Here is a 25,860-nt window from a genome sequence, read left to right as displayed (position 1 = left end):
GCATAGGTCCAAAACTGCAGACGATGCTTCCATTAAGCTAGTCACCAGTCCGCTGGTACTCAATGAGGTGCTTTTGCATCCCCTGATCCCCGCTTCTACAGATTCGCAGGCCTCTACTGAGTCCCATTCGGAGTCCGGTATTCCGTGAGATGCTTCTTCTACTATGGAACCTACGGATGCCTCTACCTTTGATGGGTCCGGAGCCACTGTGCAGGAGTGGCTTCTGAGGGTGTATTCAGGCCTTCCGATGTTTGTATTAAACTGACTACTCCGTTTTTGACTAAAACTACCGAATTTCTCAGGCCCAGAGTTCGTATTATGCCCAGGAAACTGACGACCAAAGTGCATTCTCGAGCTCCCGTGCCTCAGAAACAAATGCTTAGAATGGCTGAAGACCTTATTACATTAATTGGGGGAAGCCAGCCTTCCCCCTCTAAAAGAGAAAATAATTGATTTTTCTTCTGATTCTACAGACAATGAGTCTGATGACTCTGATCCCTCTGATTACTAGAACATACCCTTCTCCACCTATGCGGATTCAGATGCAGAGGATTCCAGTCCCTCTGCCTCCCCTCCAGAGGACTTTTCTTTTGGTGAAACCTTGCATATCGTAACACAGCATTTCCGCTGGGAATGCCAGGACTACCCTCAGTCAAAAAAGAGACTCAAGGAATTTTTAGACTTGCCTCAGCACAGGCCTCTAGCTATATCCCTTGTCCTGGATATTGTAGATGATGTCTTCATGGAATCAAGTCTTACCCCTGATACTCCACATCCAGCTCCTAGAAAGCCTGACAGGTACTACAGAGTACCTGACTCCCACAAATTTCTCTTTAAATTCCTACTGCGGATCCTGAGACCATTTTGCAGGGACCTAAAGGTATTAAGGCTGTTACAGCCAAAAACCCTAGCCCTTCGGACAGGGATTCTAGGGCTTTAGACAGATGGGGTAAGAAGGTATATACCTCTGCAACTCTTGCCATCAGGGCTTTAAATTGCCAGTTTCACATGTTGAAGTACCAGCAACATATTATGGAACTAATTAAACAAAAAATGTTGGTGATTCCTGATTGTGCAGAAAATAAAGATTTAAAAGAGTTAATGCATTCTGCAAACCAAGTTGGTAAACATACTTTGCAGTGTGGTTTTCATGCCTTAGAAGCATCTTATAGGGCTGCTGTCACTGGGTCTGTTCTGAGAAGGCATGCTTGGCCGAAGGAACAAATCTTGCCAGACCATGTTAAAGCAAAATTACTAGGTGCTCCATTAAATCAAGAATGTTTTTTTGGCACAAAAGCAGAATAAGTTCTTAAAAAGATGGAGGAAAAAGCTAAATCTATGCAAACTGTTAAAGATTTCTTACAGGTACAGCCACCTAGATTCAGTAGGCATTGGCCTTCGAAAAACTGGTCCTTTCCAGTCCCTCCCAGGCCTCCTCAGTCCAAACCCAGGGGCAACAGACCACAAAGACTACAGTCTCAGGGTATGCACAGATCTAAACAATGGAGTCCTCCCCACCTCAAAAACAGGGAGTGGTAAGCCACCCTCTTATGGAAAAAGTTCACAATGACTTCTCCTGCATCTTTCCCAGCCATGCCCAAGTACTTGCACCCCTAGGAGGAAAACTCGCCCTGCATGCATAAAAACTGAGAATATATTACCCAGGACCGTTGGGTCTTAAACATTGTATCAGAGGAATACAGATTAAACATTGTATCTGAGGGATGCAGATACTACTTCCATTCACTGCCAACCCCAACTGGATTGCCAGACCTTCCCCCAAACGAGTGGGCAGAGGCCCAAAAGCAAGTATTTTCTCTTCTCAGTATCAGGGCATTCAACCTGTTCCAACAGAGCAAAGGGGACAGGGTTTCTACTCCAGACTGTTTTTGGTGCCCAGAAAAGAAAATGCATGGCGCCTTATCCTGGATCTGTCAATTCTCAACACCTTCCTGGTGGTACCAAATTTCAAAATGCTTACACTCCAACAGCTGCTGCCTATGCTAGCCAAGGACTCCTGGCTGGTCACCCTAGACCTAAAAAAAGCTTATCTGCACATCCCCATAAAGGAGTCTTGCAGGGAATATCTACATTTCAGGGAAGGCTGTATGCACTATCAGTTATCTGCACTTCCCTTTGGCTTATCTGCTGCGCCCAGGGTATTCACAAAGTGCCTGGCTCCAGCCATTGCATACTGCAGGCAGAGAAACATTCAAATTTACCCATACTTGGATGATTGCCTGATTCAGACGGACAGTCAGGAATTGCTACTTCAGCATCTGACATTTGTAAAGAGACTCCTAACTTTTCTGGGGTATACCATCAACAAAAAGAAATCACATCTGGTACCCAGCCAAGAAATTGTATTCCTGGGAGCAAGCTTAAACACAACTTCCCAGATGGCATTTCTCACTCCAGAAAAGCAGGTTTATTTGACAAATTACTTCAAATTACTGGCCACCCAAACCCAACTATCTGCAAGAAAAATACTGCAAGCCCTAGAGTTCATGGCCTCACGCATTCTCCTAATTCCATGTGCAAGACTGCATATGAGGAAACTTCAATGATACTTAAAAAGGTCTCTGGTTTCAACATTCTCAGGACCTGGAAACAGTGATTCCGATCATTCCTTGCCTAAGGACAGAGTTCCTTTGGTGGGCAGAGACCTGCAACCACAACAATGGACTCCCTTTCACTCAACCTCCTTCCGCCCAAACCCTGACAACAGATGCATCAGACATGACAGGCAAATGCATTCAAGGCAAATGTAGCCCAGGACAAATGCACCTGCATATCAATCAAAAAGAAATGTTAGCTGTACAAAATGCACTAACAGCTTTCAAACACCTTATCCTTCCAGGACAACTCATGATAAAGACAGACAACACCACAGTCATGTGGTACATAAACAAGCAGTGGGGAACTCAGACCATGTCAAATCAAAGTTACTAGATGCTCCTTTGAACAAGGACAGTTTGTTTGGCACCAAAGCAGAAGAGGTTCTGAAAAAGATGGAAGAAAAAGCTAAGTCTATGTAGACTGTTAAAGAATTCTTACAAGTACAACCCCCTATATTCAATAGGCATTGCCCTTCCAAACACTGGTCCTTTCCAGCCCCCTCCAGGCCATCTCAAACCAGACCCAGGAGAAACAGACCACCCAGACTACAGTCTCAGGGTGTGCAGAGGTCTAAACAATAGAGTGCCCCACCCCCAAAGCAGGGAGTGGCAAGCCACCTCCCTATGGAAAAAACTCACAGGTTAGCCATGGCTTTGTTGAACACAGCCTTGAGCAACCAAGTGCACCTGCAAGCTCAATTCCTGCCAGGCAAACAAAATTCACTGGCAGATGACTTAAGCAGAAATCTAATGGACCCGCACGAGTGGAAACTGGAACCCAATTCATTCAAGCTTCTAATCCACAGGTGGAGGACACCAGAGGTGGACCTCTTTGCTTCCCCCCAGAACCATCAATTGAGCAAATTTTGCACCAGAACTACCCACAGCCAAGCATGGAAAGTGGATGCCCTAGCCTTTACATGGGAAAAACTTCTCAATCTATGCCTTTCCCCCTCTGCCCCTCCTCTCGAAAGTACTACTCAAGATCAAACAGGACAGGCCAAGGACAATCTTTATTGCACCAGACTGGCCATGCCAGCACTGGTACCCACTTTTATGCAGTCTGACAACAGTGCCACCCTGGCACCTGCATCAGACCCCCTCTCTGCTGTCCCAGCAGGAGGGCCATATTTTGCATCCTCAGCTGCAAACCCTGAACCTAGAAGAATGGCTTATTCCCTGAGTACGTCACCAGCAAACCTCAGCAAACAGGTGCTGGATGTCATCCTTGAGGCCAGGAGGCCTAGTACTAGGAAATCCTATTCAGAAAAGTGGAAAAGATACTGTTCTTGGAGCCAGTCTCAGAGGAAGGACACAGCCGTGCCCACCTTACCTCAAATCCTAGATTATCTAGCAGAGTTGCTCCACTAAGGCCTATCCTCATCCATTAAGATTCATGCCTCTGCCATCTCAGCTCATTATAATACTGAGCCACCCCTCTTCTCTCACCCTCTGGTCAAACAGTTCCTGAGAGGAGCTAAGAATTTAAGACCCCAAGTAGAGCTCCCACTCCTGCCTGGGACCTTCACTTTGTACTAGAGAAGCTCCCGCTTCCCGCTTTTGAACCTGCTGCTACAGCAAAGTTAAAATTCCTCTCTTGTAAAACAGCCTTACTTCTAACCATCATTTAGCAAGCAAAGTGTCTGAGTTACAGGCCCTTATGGCTGTGGAACCCTTCATTATCTTCCATGCGGACAGGGTTTCCCTCAGGACTAACCCATCATTTATGCCCAAGGTGGTAGCCAGTGTGGCTTTAAACCAATCCATACATTTACCAACCTTTTTCCTAATCCTCAGAATAAAGGGGAAAGGATCCTGCACTCTTTTGACATGCACAGACAGCTTAGGTTCTACCTTGACAGGACTAAACCGTTCAGAAAATCTGACCAGCTGCTAGTCAGCTTTGCTACAGGGGCAGAGGGCAAGGCCATTTCAAAGCAAACCATCTCCAAATGGATAGCACACTTCATCCATTTCTGCTACAAGCACCATGGAAAATCTACCCCACAGGGGATCAGAACCCATTCCACTAGGGCAACCTCAACCTCTACATCATTTCTCAGAGGAGTCCCTACCAGGGACATCCTGGAAGCTGCAACCTGGAGTTCAGTACACACCTTCACCAAGCATTACCACTTACCTATGTCTTCTAAATCCAGAGCTGGATTTGCTACAGCAGTCTTACAAGGCCTGCTAGCCAGCCCTGATACTTCTTGACTGCCTCCACCCTTCCTCAGCTTTGGAAATCAACCCAAGTGCAATGATTGCAACAGTGAAACATTAAGAACATAGTACATTTGTGTACACTTATCATAAATGTAGATGTTCGAGTGTATTCACTGTTGCAGTCCTGGTTACCCTCCCTACAGCCCCGTGACTTTTCTATACTTTCTACCTATCCTCTTTTTTGGCCATATCTTATGGCAATGATATTTACTTTTTACTGGAGGTGTTCCACACCATGTAATTGCTTCCTATTTTTGGGGCTTCTGACATCCGAGGCAAGAAAAACTGATGTAATGACGTTGTCTGCATGTTTCATACCCCTGACATCATGGAAGAGGCGACAGCATCTGATGCAGAAATCCCAAGAATCTGGTATTCGGGCCGACTGAGGGCTACCTGCAGGCAGATAACCCAAGTGTGATGACTGCAACAGTGAATACACTCTAACATCTACATTTATGGTAAGTGTACACAACTGTACTTTTTTCTCCTTAGACCACCTATTAAAGATCCTTCCCTGCCATTGGATTTGGCCTTGGTGCTGCAGTCTTTGACATAAAAGTCCATTGAACCAGCTGCTTCTTATGAAATCAAGTTCTTGTCTTGGAAAATGGCATTTTTAGTGGCCATTACTTCTGCCAGAAGATTTTCAGAGCTGCAGGCTCTAAGTATTAAACCTCTGTTTATGGTCTCCCACAAGGACAGGGTGTCCCTTAGGACAAATCTTTAGTTCATTCTGAATGTGGCCTTGGAAGCTAACCTCAATCAGTCAGTACAACTCCCGGTTTTCTTTCCTAATTACTTTAAAAAAGGAGAATACATATTACATTGTATATAAGTTCATAGGTAGGTACTAGGCTATTGGCCCTAGGGCCTATATAAGCCTAGCCAAAAAGGTACCCTGGCTTTTGCCACCCAAGAAAATGATTTTCCTGCGCCCCTGTCGAGCAGAGCCACAGAAGTGATCCCTGGGGTGAATTTCCTATCTCCCATCCAGTCATTAAGATTTTTCTTGAAGAGTGCTAATGAGGAGCTTTGTTTGATATAGATAGGTAGTTTGTTCCAGAATATGGGAAGTCTCTGGGACAGGAATCTATCCCTCCAGCATGTTCTGTTTATTGTTGTGACAAGGTTTAGGTCCCTAGAGCATGTAGCTCAGAGGGATTGGGATTTCTTTAAGTGGAGTATGTCCCAACAGCTCTGGGTTTGACATAGCTTTGTATGTTAGGCAGAGATTGCCTCTGAGCGTAGGCGATATGTGACGGAGTACAGCTGGAGTTTTTTGAGATGGTCTGCGTAGGGCATCTGTTTGAGGCCAGTAATCTTCTTTGTGAGGTATTTCTGGCTCCCCTTTGTGGAGTGGGATGACCATTACTGTGCACCATTCAGTGGGCACAAAGCCTGAGGTAAGGCTATGATTGAACATGGTACTTAGGTGAGGTGCCAGTTTGTTCTGTAGTTCATGTAGAATGCAGCCTGGGATGTTGTCAGGTCCAGTTGTTGTAGATGTCTTGTGACTTGCATACCAAAAGGGGTGCTGTATTCTATAATGGGTCTAATGAGTGATGAGTAGAGGGGAACAATGACCTCTTTTTTCCTGGATGAGAAACCTTTTGTGATGAGGTTTGCCATGTGGAAGGATTTCCTGACTACTGTGGCAATGTTATTATCAAAGGAGAGACTACTGCCCACCTGTGTCCCAAGGTCTCTTATCACACTTTCGGTGTTAAGTAGACTACCGCCTATGTGGTAGTTTATGGGTACATAGTTTTTACCAAAAGGGATGACAGTGCACTTTTTGTCATTGAGCTTGAGGCTATGGCTTTGACACCAGGCATCTGTCTCAGTGAGGCCTTTTTGTAGGATGTTCACATCATTAGGAGTTTTGATTATGGCTCCTATTTTGCAGTCATCTGTGAACTTTGTTAGCCAAAGACCTTCTCTGTTGGCCTGTACTTCAGAGAAGTAGATTCCAAACAGGAGAGGACCCAGGACTGAACCCTGTGGTACTCCACTTGTCACTGGTCTGAAGTCAGATTTGGAGTCTGCTACTTTCACAGTGTAGGTTCTGTCAGTGAGCCAGTTGGCAACCCATCTTGTGACATAGGGATTTATACCTAGTTTAGTGAGTTTATCTATAATTCCAGAGTGAGGGGTGGTGTTGAAAGCCTTGGCGAGATCTAGATAGGCTGTGTGAACCACCTTACCCTCATCTACAGTTTTGGTGGCCGCTTCAAAGAAGTCTATCAGGTTTAGGAGACATGATCTGCCTTTTACAAACCTGAACTGGGTGGGGTCCAGAGTTTGGAGATTACCAATGTCATTGTTTATAGGTTCCGTGATGATACGTTCCATAGCCTTGCAGACCAGGCTCGTCAGGCTAATGGGGCGGTAGTTCCCGGGATCCATGGTGGCTCCCCCTTTGTGGAGTGGTTTGGCTGTTGCTGTGCGCCATTCAGTGGGCACAAAGCCTGAGGTAAGGCTATGATTGAACATGGTACTTAGGTGGGGTGCCAGTTCGTTCTGTAGTTCATGTAGAATGCAGCCTGGGATGTTGTCAGGTCCCATGGATGCTGTGTTCTTGGCTCTGGAGAGCGTGGGTTTTACCTGTGCAGCCGTGATTACAGGAACTTTGCATTCTTCCGGTATAGAGATTTATACTTTAGTGGGTGTTAAAGAAAATTCATAGATCAATTCACGTAAGGTTCAGCAAGGCATTCTTTATTACTTGCAGCAAGGAGACAAAGCATGTAGGTACAGGGTTTGTCTGATCTTCAACAGCTCAGCCTGCTACTTTTATACGGTTCTTTGCAAGTACACAACAGGTGCTTATCAGGTAGTTGCTGACCTACAAAACATTTCTCAAAATACAGCTTGACAACTGGTCTTAACCTGTCAAACCCAATTTCTGAGTAATGGTCCTGTAACTGTCTCTTCTTGACACAACATTCATTTGCTGCTAGTGTGAGGCCCCTATCTCAACATTCCATAACAAGAACAACAGACTTTTAGGCGTCAGCAGCTTTTACAGAGACCACCAGTATTTACACATTTTACATAGAATAAATGTATTAACTCTTAACCCTTTAGGTGCAGAATTGTACACTATACAATTTGTACATTTCTCTAACATTTCCCCCCTTTTAATACTTTATTCTTATTGTTTAATGAATCTAAAACAAGTCTATTTCATCTCTTGACCATTTCCATCCAGGCCTTGCAGTCAGAGAGTCATTTGGTTTAGGCTCAAGAAAACAATTCTTCTGCTTCTAATTTTAGTAGTTCTTCGTATTCAGTATTTTGTTGATACAAGGGTTTTGTGACTGAGGTATCGATAATGCTTTTTACCAGTCCACACATGCAGGGGATGCAACAGCATCCACAAAACATCAATATTGCTGCTCCAATGCAAATGGCAATCAACAGGTTCATCAGGACACTGCCCCATCCCCCAAACCATTTCTGGAAAAAGTCTGTCAATGGGTTTTGACCTGGCTTGGTCAAGGCAGATACTTGCTGGATAACTTCGAGATGGCTATCTATTTCGTGTTCATTGTCGGGAATAAACGAACAGCATTCCTCCTGGATTAAAGCACAAGTACCTCCTTTTGCAGCCAGGGTGAAATCGAGAGCCATACGATTTTGAAGCACTACTGCTGTAATAGCGGTCAGTTCATCTGTCACCAATTCCAAGGCGGAAAAGGTTGCATTGCTCAATGTTTCAAGCAACTTGGACAACTTTCTCAGTACCCAAATCGATTTTACCGCTCCGTACTGAGGTGTTATGCCGGCCCATGATATGACGTCATCACCGAGAACCATGTGCGCCAGTCCTTTGTCACTGACGTGAGCCAGGTCTGGATTGGCAGTTTTTTAACTTCTCGAACATTTCGGATTTTCCCTTGAGGCAAAGTTAACGTGTGTTTTATAGCTGGAATTAGGTAGCCCAAAAAGCAGCTTCCGGACCACTCTCTTGGTAGCCATTTATATGCCTTTCTTCTGCACACAAAATAACAAACTTCCACCTTAAGGGTGATGTTGATAAACTCGAAGCGATCCCCAAAGTCCTGCTGTCCTTGGAACATTTTCCAATAGACAGTTTCCATTTCCTGGACAAAGTCAGCCACAGATTTATTAACAACTTTTCTTATAGATGAGAAATTTGCCACACAACCTGATTTGTCTGCAGTGCAGTTATAAGCCACTGTTTTGTTACAATAGCTCCACCCTACCCTAGTTTTACCAAGTTTCCGAAAACACACAGTTCCGTTTTGACGGAGGGACAGCTGTAAGGCAACCGCATTTGCAGACATAATATTAGCCGTGTTACTCAACAGGCTTGTCCATGTCTCGGTAACATTTAGTGGAGATGCCACTAAAGGTAATCCTCCATGTGTAGTTGGTATAACTGCACAGATCCAACAATTAGAAACATTAAGGGTATCTGCATATGCGTACTTGATAGCCTGATATGTTTTGAAAGCACGATGCCATGCTGCATGCCTGCTAGGTTCAGTAAATGTGGCAGAAAAGAGAAATGGCCATAGCAGGAAAAACAATGACCACCATAACAGTCAATGAGATTATCACACAATATTTTTGTGGAAAGGGTTGTCGTTCCAATATTCTATTTTCTTCAATTTTCCCAAAAGGATGGAATCCAACCTTCTTTGGTGCAATCATGTCGCTTGATCTGGTTATTTTTATCTTATTCTCTACCCTATGGGACCTTAGCACCGATAATTGCTTCACTGGGTTTGAGACGAGTCAGTTCCTATTGATCTGACCCCCCTTTGTAGCCAGACTTTTGTGCTTAGGGTCCCGATGGAGAGGTAAGATCTTTACCCAATTCGAATTTCTTCACAAACTTGCAGTATGTCAGATGGATCCACGAAGCTCGCTCTGCAATCTTGACTGCAGTCTGTGTCGAAAGAAGCACCTGGTAGGGACCTTCCCACTTCGGTGATGCCCAGTTATTCTTCACGATTTTGATCCACACCCAGTCTCCTGGCATCACTGTTACTTCAGGCATCTTAGTCTGCTCTGAACCTGAAACAGAATTAGACTGCAACAGATGTTTAGAATTTAACAGTTTCTTCATATATTCAGCTAATGTAAAATCAGCTTCCTGGTCTGAAGGCATGAGAGGTTTCCACTGGGGTGTACAGTACGCCCTCCCATACAATTTCTCATATGGGGTCAGCCCTTTTGCTGAGGGAACTGTTCTCATGTTCAACAGTGCCGGGGTAAACAGTACAGCCAGGTTTTCCCAGTTTCAGCCATTAGTTTCCTCAGTTTACTTTTAAGTATACCATTATGTCTTTCAACCAACCCTGCAGACTGAGGATGATAAGCACAATGATTTTTTAGAGAAATACCAAAAAACTTACTTAGCTGTTGTATAGTTTGGTTTACAAAGTGTGTTCCATTGTCACTATATATTCTGTCCGGAATGCCAAACCTAGGGATAACTTCTTTCACAAGAACCTTTGCTAATGTAGCTGCATCTGGGTTCCTGGTTGGAAAAACTTCCACCCACCTCGAGAACATATCTATAATGACAAGGCAGTACTTCTTATTTTCACATGTATTTAATTCTATAAAATCCATGCAAATGGTGTGAAACGGGTATGGAGGTGTGGGAAAACTGCCTTGACTGGGCCGTACTGCTCCTTGTGCATGATGTTGATTGCAAATCTGACATACTAAACAAATTTTTTAGAGTAGTTTGAAAATCCATATGCAGTGAACACCTGGTTCACTATCTGTACCAGTCCCCCTGTTGAGACATGGCACTGCCCATGGCTCAATAATGCTGCATAACGAAAAAGATTAGAAGGTGATATTGGTTTCCCCTCTTTTGAGATGTACAAACCGTCTCTGAAGACGGCCCCCTGCTTTAACCAATGCCTTTTCTCTACCTATGTGGTCAATGATTGCATTGTTTGTAGCATGTCTAAATTTAGACTTTCAGAAGATTCTAAATCTTCTACAAGGTATAAACAAGCTTCTTCAGCTGTTTGCTTTGCAGCAGCGTCAGCTCTTGCATTACCTTTTGAAATAACATCCTGCTGTTTTGTGTGAGCTGCACATTTGCAGATAGCTAAACACTGAGGTAATTGAATGGAGTTTAAAAGATCTAATATAAGCTGTGCATGATTTATGGGTTTACCAGCTGATGTCATCATACCTCGGTTTTTCCATTGCTGTGCAAACACATGCACCGTGGACAAGGCATATTGACTGTCAGTAAAAACATTTGCATGCTTACCTTTAGCTAAAGTACATGCACGAGTGAGTGCAATCAATTCTGCCGCCTGTGCGGACAAATGTCGTGGTAAGGGTTTTGCCTCGATAACCTCTGTGTCTGATACTACAGCATAGCCCAATAGGTTCTGTCCTGCTGGGTTCTTTTTGCATGAGCCATCTACATAATATGTCAGATCAGCATCTGTTAAAGGTATATCTGTGAGGGCTTTCCTAGGTAATGTTGTCTGCTCGATCTCCTGCAGGCACTGATGTGGAGTACCATCTACAGGGGTAGGGAGCAGAGTTGATGGATTCAGGGTTGTGCACCGTTCAATTGTCATGTGAGGCTGGCTCAGTAAAACAGTCATGCAGGAGAGATGTCTAGCTGGGGAAAGGTATGCTACCTTTTCTTGTAACAAAATATTGCTACTGCGTGAGGGACCCTTAGGGTAAGTGGGTGAAACAAAACCATTGAGGCTGAAGCCTGCACTGCCATAGCAGCTGCAACAACCGCTTGAACACAATTGGATAAGGACCGTGCCACCAGGTCTAACTGTGATGAATAGTAAGCAATGGGATGTTGCTTGTCCCCATGTTGTTGCGTCAGGACTGATGTCATATAGCCATGCTTACAGTCTATGGTTTGAAAAAAGCGCTTGTGATAATTTGGTAATCCCAGGACAAAAGAGAATGCTATTAACTGTTTCAAGTTACAAAAGGCTAAATCCACCTCCGGTGTCCAAATCACTGAGTCCTGTGCTGCCATAGGCTTTTTGTATATGAGGTCAGACAAGGGTGCCACTTCCAAAGCATAGTTTGGAATCCAACTCCGACAGAAGTTAGTCATACCCAAAAAGGACATAATTTCCTTTTTGGTAATGGGTTTTGGAGCCTGCAAAATAGCTATTTTCTGTCCTCATCCAAGGTTCTACCTCCATCAAATATTTTATAGCCCAAATATCGGTCCTGCTTTTTCCAAAGCTGCAATTTTTCCTTATTCACCTTGTGTCCCTCAGCAGCTAAAAACTGTAGCAATGCTAGCATGTCTTCTCGGCAGGCTTGTAAAGTGGGAGCTGCTAATAAAATATCATCAACATAAAGCAGGATTTGACTATTTTTCGGTGGGCTAAATCTTGCTAAGTTACTTGACATCTCTTGTGAGAATATTGTGAGGCTCTCACAATAACCCTGTGGTAGTCGAGTGTATGTGTATCTTTTACCCTGAAATGCAAATGCAAACCAGAATCTACTGTCCGGATGTATTGGAATTGAGAAAAATGCATTACTAATATCTACTACAGAAAAATATTTCTGATGGGGTTCTAACACATTTAAGAGTATATGTGGATCAGGTACCGTAGGTGCCCTAGGTATCACTGCCTCATTTACAGCCTGCAGGTCTTGAACTATGCGCCACTCCCCATTTGCCTTTTTAACCGGAAACAAAGGTGTGTTACATGGTGAATCAGGAGATTCGATTAACACACCACCTTTGAGGAGTGCAGCTATAATGGGCTTTATCCCTGCCTCTGCATCTTTTCTTAGCGGGTATTGACGTTTTTGAGGTCTAATTGCTGATTTTGGTGTAATCACCACTGGTCCTGCTATGCGAATAAGGCCTACATCTGATTTCCCTGTGGACCACAGTTTGTCTGGGATACCTTTCAGAGCATTCTCTTCCTCCTTTAACAGGAGTATTTGTCAAGTATTTTTGCCAAAATGCAGGTGTACTGCTGGCTTAGTTTGAGTTACCCAGTTCAATTTTTGTACCTGCACTCCCTGCTCTGAAAGTTCCTCCCTGGTCTGTTTTTCCCATCCGATAATCTTCCTTCCCAATTCTACCCATTTTGTGTTTCTGTCTTTAGTGAGGCTTACATGTGGTAGGAGGTCAGATTTGTAAAGTGCTGTTATTTCTTTAGGCAGAGAGAAGCTAGCTATGCTATTTCCCATTGTGTCCCAATATAGGTTACGTAACACTAGCCTTGCTTTGGGATACTTAAACAGTTTATTTCTGTAGTCTTTATCTGGCCCTTGTGTGTCACGAAAATACAGGGTGCAGTGCAGTAATGGTTGTCTCTTAATATCTAATGAGGGAAATTTACTAATGGCCAAATCCATTAATTCTTTGGTTACAGTCCCTGGGCCAGTAGTAGTCAGGTCCTGACTGTACCAGTAAAACATCTCACCTCTTAGCTGCACTACACCGGTATCATGCACTTCACAGATGTCAGTCTGTCATTGCGCTTGCATCCCTTGTATAGTCGGAACCACGGCTATGCCAAATAACTGCATTAAATCTCTGCCTAAGAGATTTATTGGGCATTTTGCAGACACTACAATTTTGCTTCTCTGTGTCAACCCTGTTACAGGATCTGTGATCATAATTTTGTGTGAGAGAGGCTCCCGGTATAGCTGCCCATTTGCAGCCTTAACAAATATGTAATCTGAAGACCGTGTACACTCTGGTAATTCGGAGGGATGTATCAGGGTCGGTGAAGCCCCAGAATCACACAAAAAGCTAACCTCTCTCCCTTCCACCAAAAGGGTGACTTCTGGCTTGATATCTGCTTCCAAGCATAGAAGTGCCAAGTCCAATACCTCATCACTTTTTATTTTCATTGTCATCCCCTTCACCATCCTGTGCTTCCTCTGTTTTTACTTCTACATTACCATTTATCCTGTTTTATATTGTAACCCTTCCCTGTGCTTCCTGAATATCATATAGTCAGTTATCACTTTTTTGTTCATCCATCCTTGTCCTATTATTTCTTTTGCAATCCCTTGCCATGTGACCTTTTTCCCACATTTAAAACATTCTCCCCTCTTTTTGCATCCCTCAAAATCTTCTGACCATTGGTCAGACTGCCTACCTTCCCTATTTTTGCCCTTTTTTCCTGGCTGTACCACGTACACCTCAGCCCCATCTTCTACTGAAAATACCTGCATTTTCTTTTTCTTTTTGCTATTAAAGTGCCTCTCAGCATGCCTTGCATACTCAAGCAGTGGTTGTAATCTGCTTGTACGATGATCTACCATGTGTTTTGTAATAAAACTACTAATAGGAGCACTGCTCCCCTTCAGAAAGGCATTTTTTAACTGTTGTTCATAGGGGGAGTCTGCTGCTTGATCATCAGGGATTTGCATCCCACAATGATTATTAAAGCACTCTATGAGCCTAGCAAAATAGCGGTCAACTGACTCGCCTTCTTGCTGGACACACTGATTAATACAGGTCCAGTCTGTCCATGGTCGCCACTTCTAAGAAATTTGGTTTGTAAGCCCTGTCACCTGGGCATCTAATCTTATGCTGTTATGTGGAAAGGGTTTCCGCTGAGCGTCACGTGGGTTCCAATCACCACAGACCATGTGCCAGTCTGGAGCTATAATTTGTCTTACCACTTTCTGTATCTCCTCTCCATTTAGGTTATAGCTTAGCCTCATCCCTTGCGGGTCCTCTGAAAATTTTGGAAAGTTGACCCTAGGGTGAGGAATACCCTCAGTGGCCTTCCAAATATCTTCGGGACTCCAGGGTCTATATAATAATAAAGTAGGGTCCAGTTATCCTGACCTGCTCTGGGATTCGGTACCTCAATAAGAGGACAGAGTTCTTCTTCCCCACTAGTCATGGCCTGGGTTTCACTAAACAATCGCCAGACTTTGAGATTTTTATCATCATCATCTGTGTTTTTTATTTTGGACCTAGTCCCTATTGGACCCCTAACTTTTACTAGCTTTATTTTTACAGAGTCCTCACCTCCTCTAACTACAGAATATAGAGGAGGCACTCTGTGTTGATTACTTGCCCCGTATGCTGGTGGGGGAGGGGGTGCTGATGCTAGTACTAGGTGGTTATCCTCTTTATCTAAAAACATTGTTTTAGAGTTTTTTTCTTTCTGGTCTCTTCGATTTTGTTTCCCCCAGCCATCTGTGTGCCTGGGGAATTCCTAATTGTCGCTGTTTTTTAACTTGCCCCTTGGAGTCTGCTTTTAATTGCTTTATCAATTTGAGAAGTGAAGATTTATCTACTTTCTGTCAAAATCATACTTAGTTACCCATTTTGAAAAATATCTAACATTATCTGCACGCTGTACCTGCATATATTTACCATCTTCTGTTAATGGTGGGTCTTTTGATGTTTTTGCACCACAGTTATAATTACCCATTTACTCACTACGTAGTTACCTTTAGTAATTTTATCTATTACCTTCAATTTGTACGTGTACCACAGATTTTGTTATAGTCTCTTCAGAATGACTGTCTAACCTTCTACTATCCTATTCACCTAGTCTATGATAGAACTGCAGTTTTTCTCTATCCCTGGTTGAATAAAATACAGTCTAACAGTTTTCCTGTCCCTGACTGAATAAAAATACAGTCTTAAACAGAAATAAATGCAGTTTCCTATCCTGACTGAATATAAATGCAGTCTTAACAGAAATAAATGCAGTTTCCTGTCCCTGACTGAATAAAAACTACAATCTTAACAGAAATAAATGCAGTTTTTCTGTCCCTGACTAAATAAAACAGAATAGCAAAAACCCACCTTACCTGAGCCTACGTGATTGACCACTGATTCGCGGATACCCGTCCTTCAGTCGCAGATCAGAAGGTGACTGGCCTCTTGACAACAATTCAGTCGGAGGTCTTTGTATTGCAGAACTGATTTAGTTTCTTCCCCATACGTTTTCAGCCACCTGCCCGTCTGATCCAAGGTGAAGAGAGGGCTCCAGCTCGGAGGACCAATCTGTTAAAGAAAATTCATAGATCAATTCACGTAAGGTTCAGCAAGGCATTCTTTTTTACTTGCAGCAAGGAGACAAAGCATGTAGGTACAAGGTCTGTCTGATTTTCAACAGCTCAGCCTGCTATTTTTATGCAGTTCTTTGCACGTACACAGCAGGTGCTTATCAGGTAGTTGCTGACCTACAAAACATTTCTCAAAATGCAGCTTGACAACTGGGCTTAACCTGTCAAACCCAATTTCTGAGTAATGGTCCTGTAACTGTCTCTTCTTGACACAACATTCATCTGCTGCTAGTGTGAGGCCCCTATCTCAACATTCCATAACAAGAACAACAGACTTTTAGGCGTCAGCAGCTTTTACAGAGACCACCAGTATTTACACATTTTACATAAAATAAATGTATTAACTCTTAACCCTTTAGGTGCAGAATTGTACACTATACAATTTGTACATTTCTCTAACAGGGGGTGAGAGGGGGGGGGTAAAGTTAGCACTGAACCTATCTGGCAGGATGCTGGCAACATCAGTTGGTTCTGTATATTTAGTGCCACTGTGCTGTAACTCAGAGCAGATCTGAGTGTTGCCATTGAGATTCTTGACATAGCTATAGAACGCTTTGTGGTTGTCTTTAGAATCAGTGGTGATTTTGTTTTCGTAACTAGCTTTGGAGGATTTTATGAGGGATCTCAGCTTCTTACTGAGGCTGACCTGGGATTTTACTCTTTTTTGCAACAGTTTCTTTCTTCTGTTGTAGAGTTTGTTTATGGCATGGGACCATCAGATTGGCTTCCTTTTTTGGAGGATAGCATCTTGGTTCTATTAGGGATTGCACGATCCATGCACTCGTGTAAGTGTTTATAAAGTGCATTTGTGTAGGATTCGGCAGTCGTACCTCTATTGTCCGTCTGCATGTGTGTCATGAAGTTTTCCACTTCTGTCTTAAGAAGCATGAAGTTGGCTTTGGAGAAATTTTTTATGGTGGTTTCCCTAATGGGGGGTGGGGGCGGGATGTGGATGTCCAGGGTGATTAGCTTGTGGTCAGATCTGACCAACGAGGAACTGACCTCTGGTGTGGGACACCGATTGCCCATGTTGGTAATGACCAGGTGTAGGATATTGCTGCCCCTGGTGGGGGTGTGGATAAGTTGATCCAAGATGTTGGAATTCATGAATTCCAGAAAACGTTGAGTGAAAATTGGTACATGAGTAGTCTTCTCTGTTAATGGTGGGGTAGTTGAAATTGCCCATTATTAGGGTGTTAGGTTGTACGCTAATATTTTCCAGTGTATCAAGAAATGAGGAGTGGGAATCCTGGGGCATGGTGGGGGATCTGTAGCAAGCTACAATTTAGATTGCAGTCTTGCCCAGAGTTAGTTGCACTTGGATAATCTCGGATGCTTTATGCTGAGCAACTAGCCTGGAGGTGTGGATATCCTTAATGGATATGGACACCACTCTGCCTTTAGTGTTTTGGTCCAGGTTAGGTGGCCGAAAGGTGTGGTATGAATTATAGCCTGTTAATGCAGGGGTGCTCTCTGGAGCCTTGAACCAGGTCTCTGTCACTGCACAAATGTCGATGTTCTCCATTTTAAGGAGTGCCTAGAGTGAGTGCATTTTGAGGTTTAGACTTTTAGCATTGAGTTGCATTACCCTCAGATTTTGCTTGCTTGTACCTATTACAGTGGTGAATTTGTCATTTAAACCTTGCCTAAAAAAGGCACTATAGGGGTGTCAAGAGCCTTAGCCAGTATCCGGAATCCCAAGGATGACAGGTGCAGACCATCTCTGGCAAAGCATCGTGGTCTGTCGATCGTGTCATCCCAGGCAGACAGATACTGGATCCCCTTAGAATGACACCAGAAGCTTAGCCAATTGTTGAAGTTAATCATTTTGTCCTTGTACTGTGGTATAATTCTGGGTGATGGCAGGATGCTACTCAAGGCTATGGTCATACCTGCCTGGGCTACAAGATCGGACAGCTCCTCCATGTCTCTTTTCATGTAGTCCAGGGAAGTATGTCTCAGGTCATTCACACCAACATGGACAATGACAGAGTCATATTTGTACTTGTTGTGGAGAGACCTGAGTGCGTGCGTTATGTGGCGTATTCTGGTACCTAACAGTAACTTTCTCCTTGTTTAGCCTGGTGAGTGGAACATCAGTGTGCCTGACTATAGAGTCACCTATGACTAGAGTGTTGGATACATTGTTATGCCTTATCGGCTGTGGTTGAGTGGCACACTGAGTTTGTGGGCTATGTGACATTTGGGTTGTGTTGGGGGGGTGGAGGTTGCTTGTGTTTCTGCTTTGGAGGTCCCTGTTGCTTGGGCAGATTTTTATTGAGAGCCTCCGTGAATGTAGGTGTGTGTTTTGTGTTTCTATGTGTGTGTTTGGGTGGTGTAGGTTTTGAGGGACTATGTGATGTGTGGTGTGGTGCAAGTGTTTACCTTCTTCCTTGACTGCCTAGTCTAGTCTTGGGTTAAGACAGCTTTGCTTCCAGTTTGGCTATATAAGTGCATCTCTCACAGGTTGTAGTGTTGGGTGGTAGGAGGAGAGGGTTGTCTGTATACATGAGGCAATTGCTGCATTGCCCCAAGATGCCCAGAATCATCAGGTAGATAGGAGAAAACACCGGGAGCTGACCCTTAGACATGCCTGGATAAGTGCTTATTTATTAAGTACTAAAAATTGTTTTCCTCTGGGCAAGTGAGGAAAGTTGAGTGTTGTAGTAATTTGTAGCTTATTTAGTGCTTACAAGTTCTAAACAAGTGCTGAGCTCAAAGAAACAGATTTGATTTCTAAAACTAAAACTGGCTAGTTCTAAGGGATAATTCATAGAGCAGACTTTATGGCATCAGGAATAGTTTAACCCTATCTAAGCGGCGATGCATAAAGTGTTTTTTTTTTTTTTTAGATTAGATTTTTTTAGATGTTCATAGATAATTATGTTTCTATCTGAAAAGGGCTGAGGAATTTCGTAAGTCAGACCAGCTCTTTGTGGCCTTTTCTCAGACAGTTACTAAACTGACTATTTCCAGATGGATTGCTAGTTGCATTTCCTTCGTTTATGATAGCAAGCATATGCAGTTATGCAGACCAGATAAAGCCCATTCTACTAAGTCTATGGCTACATCATCAGCCTTCTTAGCTAAACTTTCCTTGGATGAGATTTGTTTTGCTGCTGCTTGGTCTAATTCCCAGACCTTTGTTTCACACTTTAAGTTGGATTTGGTGTCTAGGAACAGGGCTTCCTTTAGATCCTTTGTGCGCTGGCATATCCTTCCTTGAGGCCACCCATGGCTCATAGTATTCTGACCCATCCGTGATGAATAATGATATGGATAGCTTCAGATAAAGAGTTATGTACTTACCATAACTTGGAATCTGTGCTATCCAGTGTCATTATTCATCACGTTCTGTCCCTCCTTCCCCTTGCCTTCTAGAGATCTGGTAGAGCTGGGATGGTTCCAATTTGGGATAGTTTGTTTTTCCTACACAGAATTTTCTGCGCTCCTATGTGTTCAACAAACTCGATCTGAGCGTTAAATGCCAGCAGGGGATTATGGGAAGAGGAGGAGCATGAGCTCTGGATCTGTCCATTAGTTGCTGGCTCGGATCCAAGGTCAGATCCAAAACCCATCCGTGATGAATAATGACACTGGATAGCACAGATTCCAAGTTACGGTAAGTACATAACTCTTTTTTTTTTTTCTTGTCATTTCCATTTGAACCTGTGTTACATCTTTTTTATTGAAAACCCTCATTCGAAAACTAGGTACATTTTCAGAACATCCCCATAAATTATTAACTTAGAAAAACTATGTACATCTTCAAAAAATTAAATTTTGACCCTTCAGATAGGAACAATTACTCCAAATGGCAGCCGCATCCACAGGCATTACCTAACCTAAAATTAAGGTTGTACATGCTAAAGTGTATGTTACAGTCTGTGCTCCCACTTACACTGATTGCTGTTTGTTCTTTTCTTATCCCTCTTGCCTTAACAGATGTAAAAATTAGTTTGTATGCTTTCAGAAAACATTAACTTTTGCCCTTAAGGAAAAGTGTATTGGCTGTCTTTAAATAAAACTAAATCATACACTGTTCTATTAAATGCATTGAAGTATTAAGGCTGCAAGGGAAGCTGCTCTTATTTAGTTCCAATAATTTAAAACTTTATTTTTTTTTACTGAACTTCTTGTCCTTGTACCTATACGCTGCATTTCCCTCAGTGAACAATGCTCAGAACTCTCAAGATTAATTCCTTGTACCTGCAGACAGCTCATCTCCATGGAAACAGTCAGGAATGAGATACATAATACAGCTAACAACTCTGCAGATGCATGGAGGACTATTTGTCAGTTTCACTCAGAACAGAAAAAAAGAATGTACAAATGCCTTCAGCTACAGACTTCTTGACTCCCACTGAATATTTGGTAAATAAAAAAAAAAAACAAGCTAAAAATGAATATACAAAAATTTAGCACATCTCATGATATTTATAATTTTGTCTTATTTTTCAAGCCTGTTTGCTTACAGAAAACACTTGTTTTTAGATTGTCAAGGACATCAATCCAGACATTTACATATGTGAAAATAAGAGAAAATATCTCAACTCTACATATAATATAATCAGTATATTTTGCACCCCATCTGCACCTCAGCAGCCCAAGATTATAGTATATTAACTTAAACTTGCTTTTGTCAAGCCTTTCTTCTCTTTACATTGTAAAGCATGTATTTCTTAAAAGTAAAATAAGGTACCTGTTTACTTTAATATCTTTATCACATACAACAATCACTTAAAAGACTTCCCCTCACCCTTACATTTAAAATACCCCTGACTATATGCTACACAAAACTGCTTTACTATTTAACATACAGTTTATATCTTGAAATGCTGTACAAATACTATTAAGAACAAAAATTGTTTTACTTACAGTTACTTTTTTCCATTGTCCACCTTCCATCCACAAGCTAACACAATTCCAATCTTTCTCAGCTATTTTTTCTTGCAAAGCCCTATTTCACAAATGTGATTGATGCTTTATAACCTCACATTTATTCACTAATTTCGGTGTTGCTGGTCTTCTTCCAGTTCATCTCCATCTCGCAACACCAGACTTTGGTTCAAGTTCAAGGTACTCCCATTCTTCTAGTCAATCCCTGTGCATTTTTTTTGTCGCAAACATTTTCCTGTGGAACACTGTAAACAGTTTCACTGGCAAAGTCTCTCTCTCTCTCTATGAGCTTTATTGACAGATGAATCAGAAGCGGAGCCGTGTTCTGTTTGATGGCTCACTTTTTGTTGGATAAACTTTTGTATTTCCTCCATAGCCTGTTGTGCATCAAAAAATGTCTTTGATCATCCAGTAAAAAGTATTCTGAAGACAGCTGGATACAACAGCTAGAATCTTCCACCTGCCTCTCAACATTTCCTGATTGCTGGAATGAATTTGCTTCTCTTATACTTGGTATACAATGAATACTCATTTTCTATAAGTACTCTGCTGTCTCAAACTTTTAATTCTCTTCCTTTCGGATACAGTTTTGTCAGGATCAAGGTCTTGGCTGCTTTTTCGTGGCCATGTTTGGAGCATACACACAATTTGCCCTCTCAGTTCATAAATCCTGCTGTAGAATACCAGTCCAGTTGCTTACTCTGCTTTCAGAAAATGAATACAGTCTGTTTCTTCCACTTTCTCTGGTACAGCATAAATCTCCGGTTTTCTCTGAATGCACTGTCTTCCAACTCTACCATTTTTTGAAACAGTTCTTCTTGAGAGTAGCCAGCCTTTTCTTCATTTCAACCTCTGATTTTTGCAGTTTTATTAGTTCTTCTGAATAACTAGTAAAAGCTTCTTCTGTTTTTTTTTTCCCAGCCTTTTGTTATTTGAGTTGAAATACTCTTTCAATATTCCATTTGTTTAATAAGCTCTGAGTATATTTGATTTATTTTTCCTGTAAATTACAGGAAGCCATCTCTTGTACCATAATTGAACTTGAACTGATTTTTGCTGAAAACCTACAAGATTTTTCCCAAACTGTGTTTTCTCCTCACTTTTTATAGTTGATTTCTTTCAGGTTTTCTAAATTTCTTCTTTGCTGGCATTCAAGCAGTATACTTACTAGCCATTAACTTGATTTTATTCAAAATGGCAAAATTACTAGCTCTGATTTCTCAGTTTCTTTTTTCAAACTGGGAGAGCAGAAATTAAGCTGTTGATCAGTGTGTAGCCATTTTGGAAATCCCACTGTTGTATATAGTATTATTGTGATTGGGAGACTCTAGTAAGTAAGTGAACTTGCAGTAGACACTGGAAACCTGAATACATCTGCTGGACCTTAAAAACCGTATTATGTTACAGAATCCTTACTGATAATGTCTGTATTTATAAATGAATAAGAGGTGTTTCATGAAACTCACCTCAGTGCCAGCAGCAGTCATCAGTGAGAAAGAACCTGAACATTTTCAATCTCCTGCTTGAGATACTGCAGTCATTTAATGACTTAATTTGCAAGAAACTGAAGACTGGCTAAAACAAACCTTGCACCGTAAAGGTAGCCAGTATAAGCAACATTGCCAGTATTTTCTCTATGGCATGTGGCACAGGAACAGTGAAGTATGTAATCTCCAAGACAAGCTTGCATATAGCCTGAGTAATGACTCTTGAGAAGAATGTCCCTTTTCCAGGTGGCTATCATCACAGAGATTTGTTGTACATTAAACGATTGTGCTGTCACACCAGTAGAAAGGAAAATGGGATCCTGACTACAATCACAAATCAGGGTCCTTTCAGAGGATTATACAGTCTCTCAAGGACAGATGTCTTTATCGGAGGGGGGGGGGGAGAGACAGAGAGACAGAGAGAGAGACAGACAGAGAGAGAGAGACAGAGAGAGACATATCTGCCGGTCTATAATTTCACATCAGAGCCAGCTGTCTGATTTCATCCTTTCTCCAGTGTTGTTTCAAATTATGGCCAAAGTGCCCTGAGTGAATTTGCCTGTCATGCTAACAGTAGACAACATCAGTGTGTTAAGGACAGAGATCATCTTGGAAATGTTTGCCATTGCTGACTTGGAAACTGAAGTATCTTCAACACTTGTATGGCTCGGCATGTTCAACGTGGATAGAAGCATAATATGTTTGGGGAGGGGGTAACTTGTATGATGAGACTTTAGGGGAAATTAAGGAGTAAGGAAAGCAGAAAAGAATTTCCACAAGTCTTAATCTTGATTTGCAGGTGCCGTAGTTATGTTAATGCCCACAATCCATGTTCTGACTACACCAGTGCATACAACAATATTGTGATTCAGCTGAGAAGACTGGAGGACACAGGTTTGTGCCTGCAATTTTTGCAGTTGCCAGGACACGTGTCTGCGGATGAGAAAGTACACATTAAATAGTGTTTACTAAGCTGTTGCTACAGAGTAACAAAATGAGTACTTAGTTTGAAAAAAATGCATAACAGTCTGTGAGAAGTGAATTGCTGCAGGTTTGAAGCAAAAGGCAACATCAGGAGTAGATATCTATCCACATTTATACCATAGCTAATATAGGTGGTGGAGGTCATATTTGACAGCATATACTGCTCTTTTGTTTACCTGCAATGTTTTCTGTAAGTTACTGTATGGAATTGCTGACTCTTAATGGTATTACGCACTTCAAGGTTTTCCTTAGTGCTAGATCTGTTAATCCTGGTGTGTTGACTGCCAATTGCTCATTGTGTGACAATGAGTACAGTTTAGTCAAAATGAATATGAATGGTCTTCCATTGAATGTGTTTATAAATTACTCCACATATTGCTATTACTTAGGGTTTTGTGTGTGTTTATGGAAACTTTGTTTCCCATGTGACTGCACTATCAATGTATTAGACTTGACTGAAATGGCTCCAGTGTGTTAATCTTTAATTAGACGAGCAATATCCATTCACACAACATAAGCATGTCTTGACACTAGGAGCAATGTCACTTACCAGAATGACTATTTGTGATGGAGGCTGATATTGGTTCGTTTAAAAAGAATTAATAAAGCAACAGTATAGAGAAGCATCTGACTTTGACTTGATCTTTTTTAACACCTTCATTGAATTATTACTTGTGACATAAATTTACATTTATACAACTTTGACCTCATCTGTTGATCTGCTTTTTCCACAGGTACTCTCTGCTGTCTATAAGGCTCTTAACGATCATCATGTCTACTTGGAAGGCACACTTTTGAAACCCAATATGGTAACTCCTGGTCATTCCTGTACAAAGAAATACACCCCTGAGGAAATTGGTTTTGCAACAGTCACTGCTCTTCGCCGCACTGTTCCTGCTGCTGTACCAGGTAACAGGGTCCTGTTGGTTACTACAGCTGGGAATTGCACTAAATGTAAACTAAATAAGAGCGATTGGGATTGCACTAAATGTAAACTAAGTAGGAGTGATTGGAATTGCACTGAATGTAAACTAAATAGGAGCAATTAGGATTGCACTGAATGTAAACTATGTAGGATTGACTGGGATTGCACTGAATGCAAACTAAATAGGAGTGATTGGAATTGCACTGAATGTAAACTAAGTAGGGATGATTTTCTTTCTTCAGGTATGGATTATCTTATTCTTATACAGATATGTGTGTCTCCTTTTTGCTGTTGGCTTTTTATATCAAACAGTCCCCTCTCACCCCTATCAGTCTTATAAGTCTCCTGCCATTCCTGTTGGATCTCGTAACTGTCCCACTGAAACTTTTTATAGCTGGCGTCTCATCTTAAACTATGTCAGTAAGCTGAGAAGCAAAAATTCCTTCATTCTACATGTGTATCAGGTACCAATACATGTAAATGTGCAATAAATGAGAATCACTCTAGGCCATTTTCCTGTAACTGTGGAGCAGGAGCGGCCTTAGGTCAACTGGTGCCCTAGGCAAAAGGGCTCTATGGCGCCCCCCCCGCCAAACCACCTGGTGCCCCATCCTGGTCTACCTACACCAACTAAATACTGGAAAAGTGCCCCTGCTAGAGCAGCGCCCTAGGCGGCTGCCTAGTTGGCTTATGCCTAAGGCCGGCTATGAGAATGTGATAGTCTAGCTACAAGTTTAGGGAAAGGTTTGTAGATGAATAAATATTAAATGGGTTTAAAGAATTAGCACCTAGATTGTCATTTCTATAAGCAGTATATGTTTTATTCAATTTGCTAATCAGGAAAGTGGACTGGTCAGCAGACCATTTTCAGCAACAACCTTAGCCACAGAGGCAAAACATTATAGTAAATGACAACTGGTATTTACAATTCAAGTGTAAGTTACATGCAGATTCACTGACAATGTGATTGCAGCACAACTGTCACATACAGTTTTCATAACATTTACACCCAGCAAAGATAGAAAAGGGAAGAAACTGCTGTTTATAACAGACTGAATAGTTATATACAAACACTTTTCAGAATGTGTTTGTGTGTGTGTATTTGTATATGTGTGTATATATATATATATATATATATATATATATATATATATATATATATATATATATATATACATGCGTGTGTGTGTGTGTGTGTGTGTGTATGTATGTGTATATATATATATATATATATATATATATATATATATATATATGTGTATGTTGTGTGTGTGTGTGTGTATGTGTGTATATATATATATATATATAATAATATATATATATATATGTGTGTGTGTGTATGTGTGTGTGTGTATATGTGTATATATATATATATATATATATATATATATATATATATATATATATATATATATATATATATATGCTAATATACTAATATTGTTTAATTATGGACCATATTGCTGTAGACTTTCTTCATAGGTAGATTAGTAGTTCATGTCTGTATTAGGCAGCTGTCCCATTTTTTGCATTCTGCCCTCATTTTTCTATACTTGTTGTTTTCAAATAGTATTGTTATCAGTGAGCCTGTATTAATCAAAAAGTCTGTTGTTCTGCTGATGTCTTATTTTCTTTGCATATCTGTTTAATCACATATTGACTGTTA

General features: G+C 41.7%; 1 protein-coding gene across 2 annotated transcripts in view; it reads left to right on the top strand.

Annotated features, from left to right (window-relative positions):
- The window catches only part of ALDOB (aldolase, fructose-bisphosphate B), a 159,712-nt gene that overhangs the window by 88,050 nt on the left and 45,802 nt on the right, over positions 1 to 25,860 (top strand). For both annotated transcript variants that reach the window (XM_044084019.1, XM_044084020.1), the window contains one exon: positions 24,004 to 24,178. In XM_044084019.1, coding sequence (XP_043939954.1) covers positions 24,004 to 24,178 — 175 coding nt within the window. The remainder of the gene's footprint in view (positions 1 to 24,003; positions 24,179 to 25,860) is intronic.

The sequence above is a fragment of the Protopterus annectens genome, chromosome 9.part0 (assembly GCF_019279795.1).
Source record: "Protopterus annectens isolate FY-2018-M chromosome 9.part0, PAN1.0, whole genome shotgun sequence".
NCBI classification, from domain to species: Eukaryota; Metazoa; Chordata; order Ceratodontiformes; family Protopteridae; genus Protopterus; species Protopterus annectens.
The sequence above is the reverse complement of the archived record's forward strand: the minus strand, read 5'-3'. Positions and strand labels throughout refer to the sequence as shown.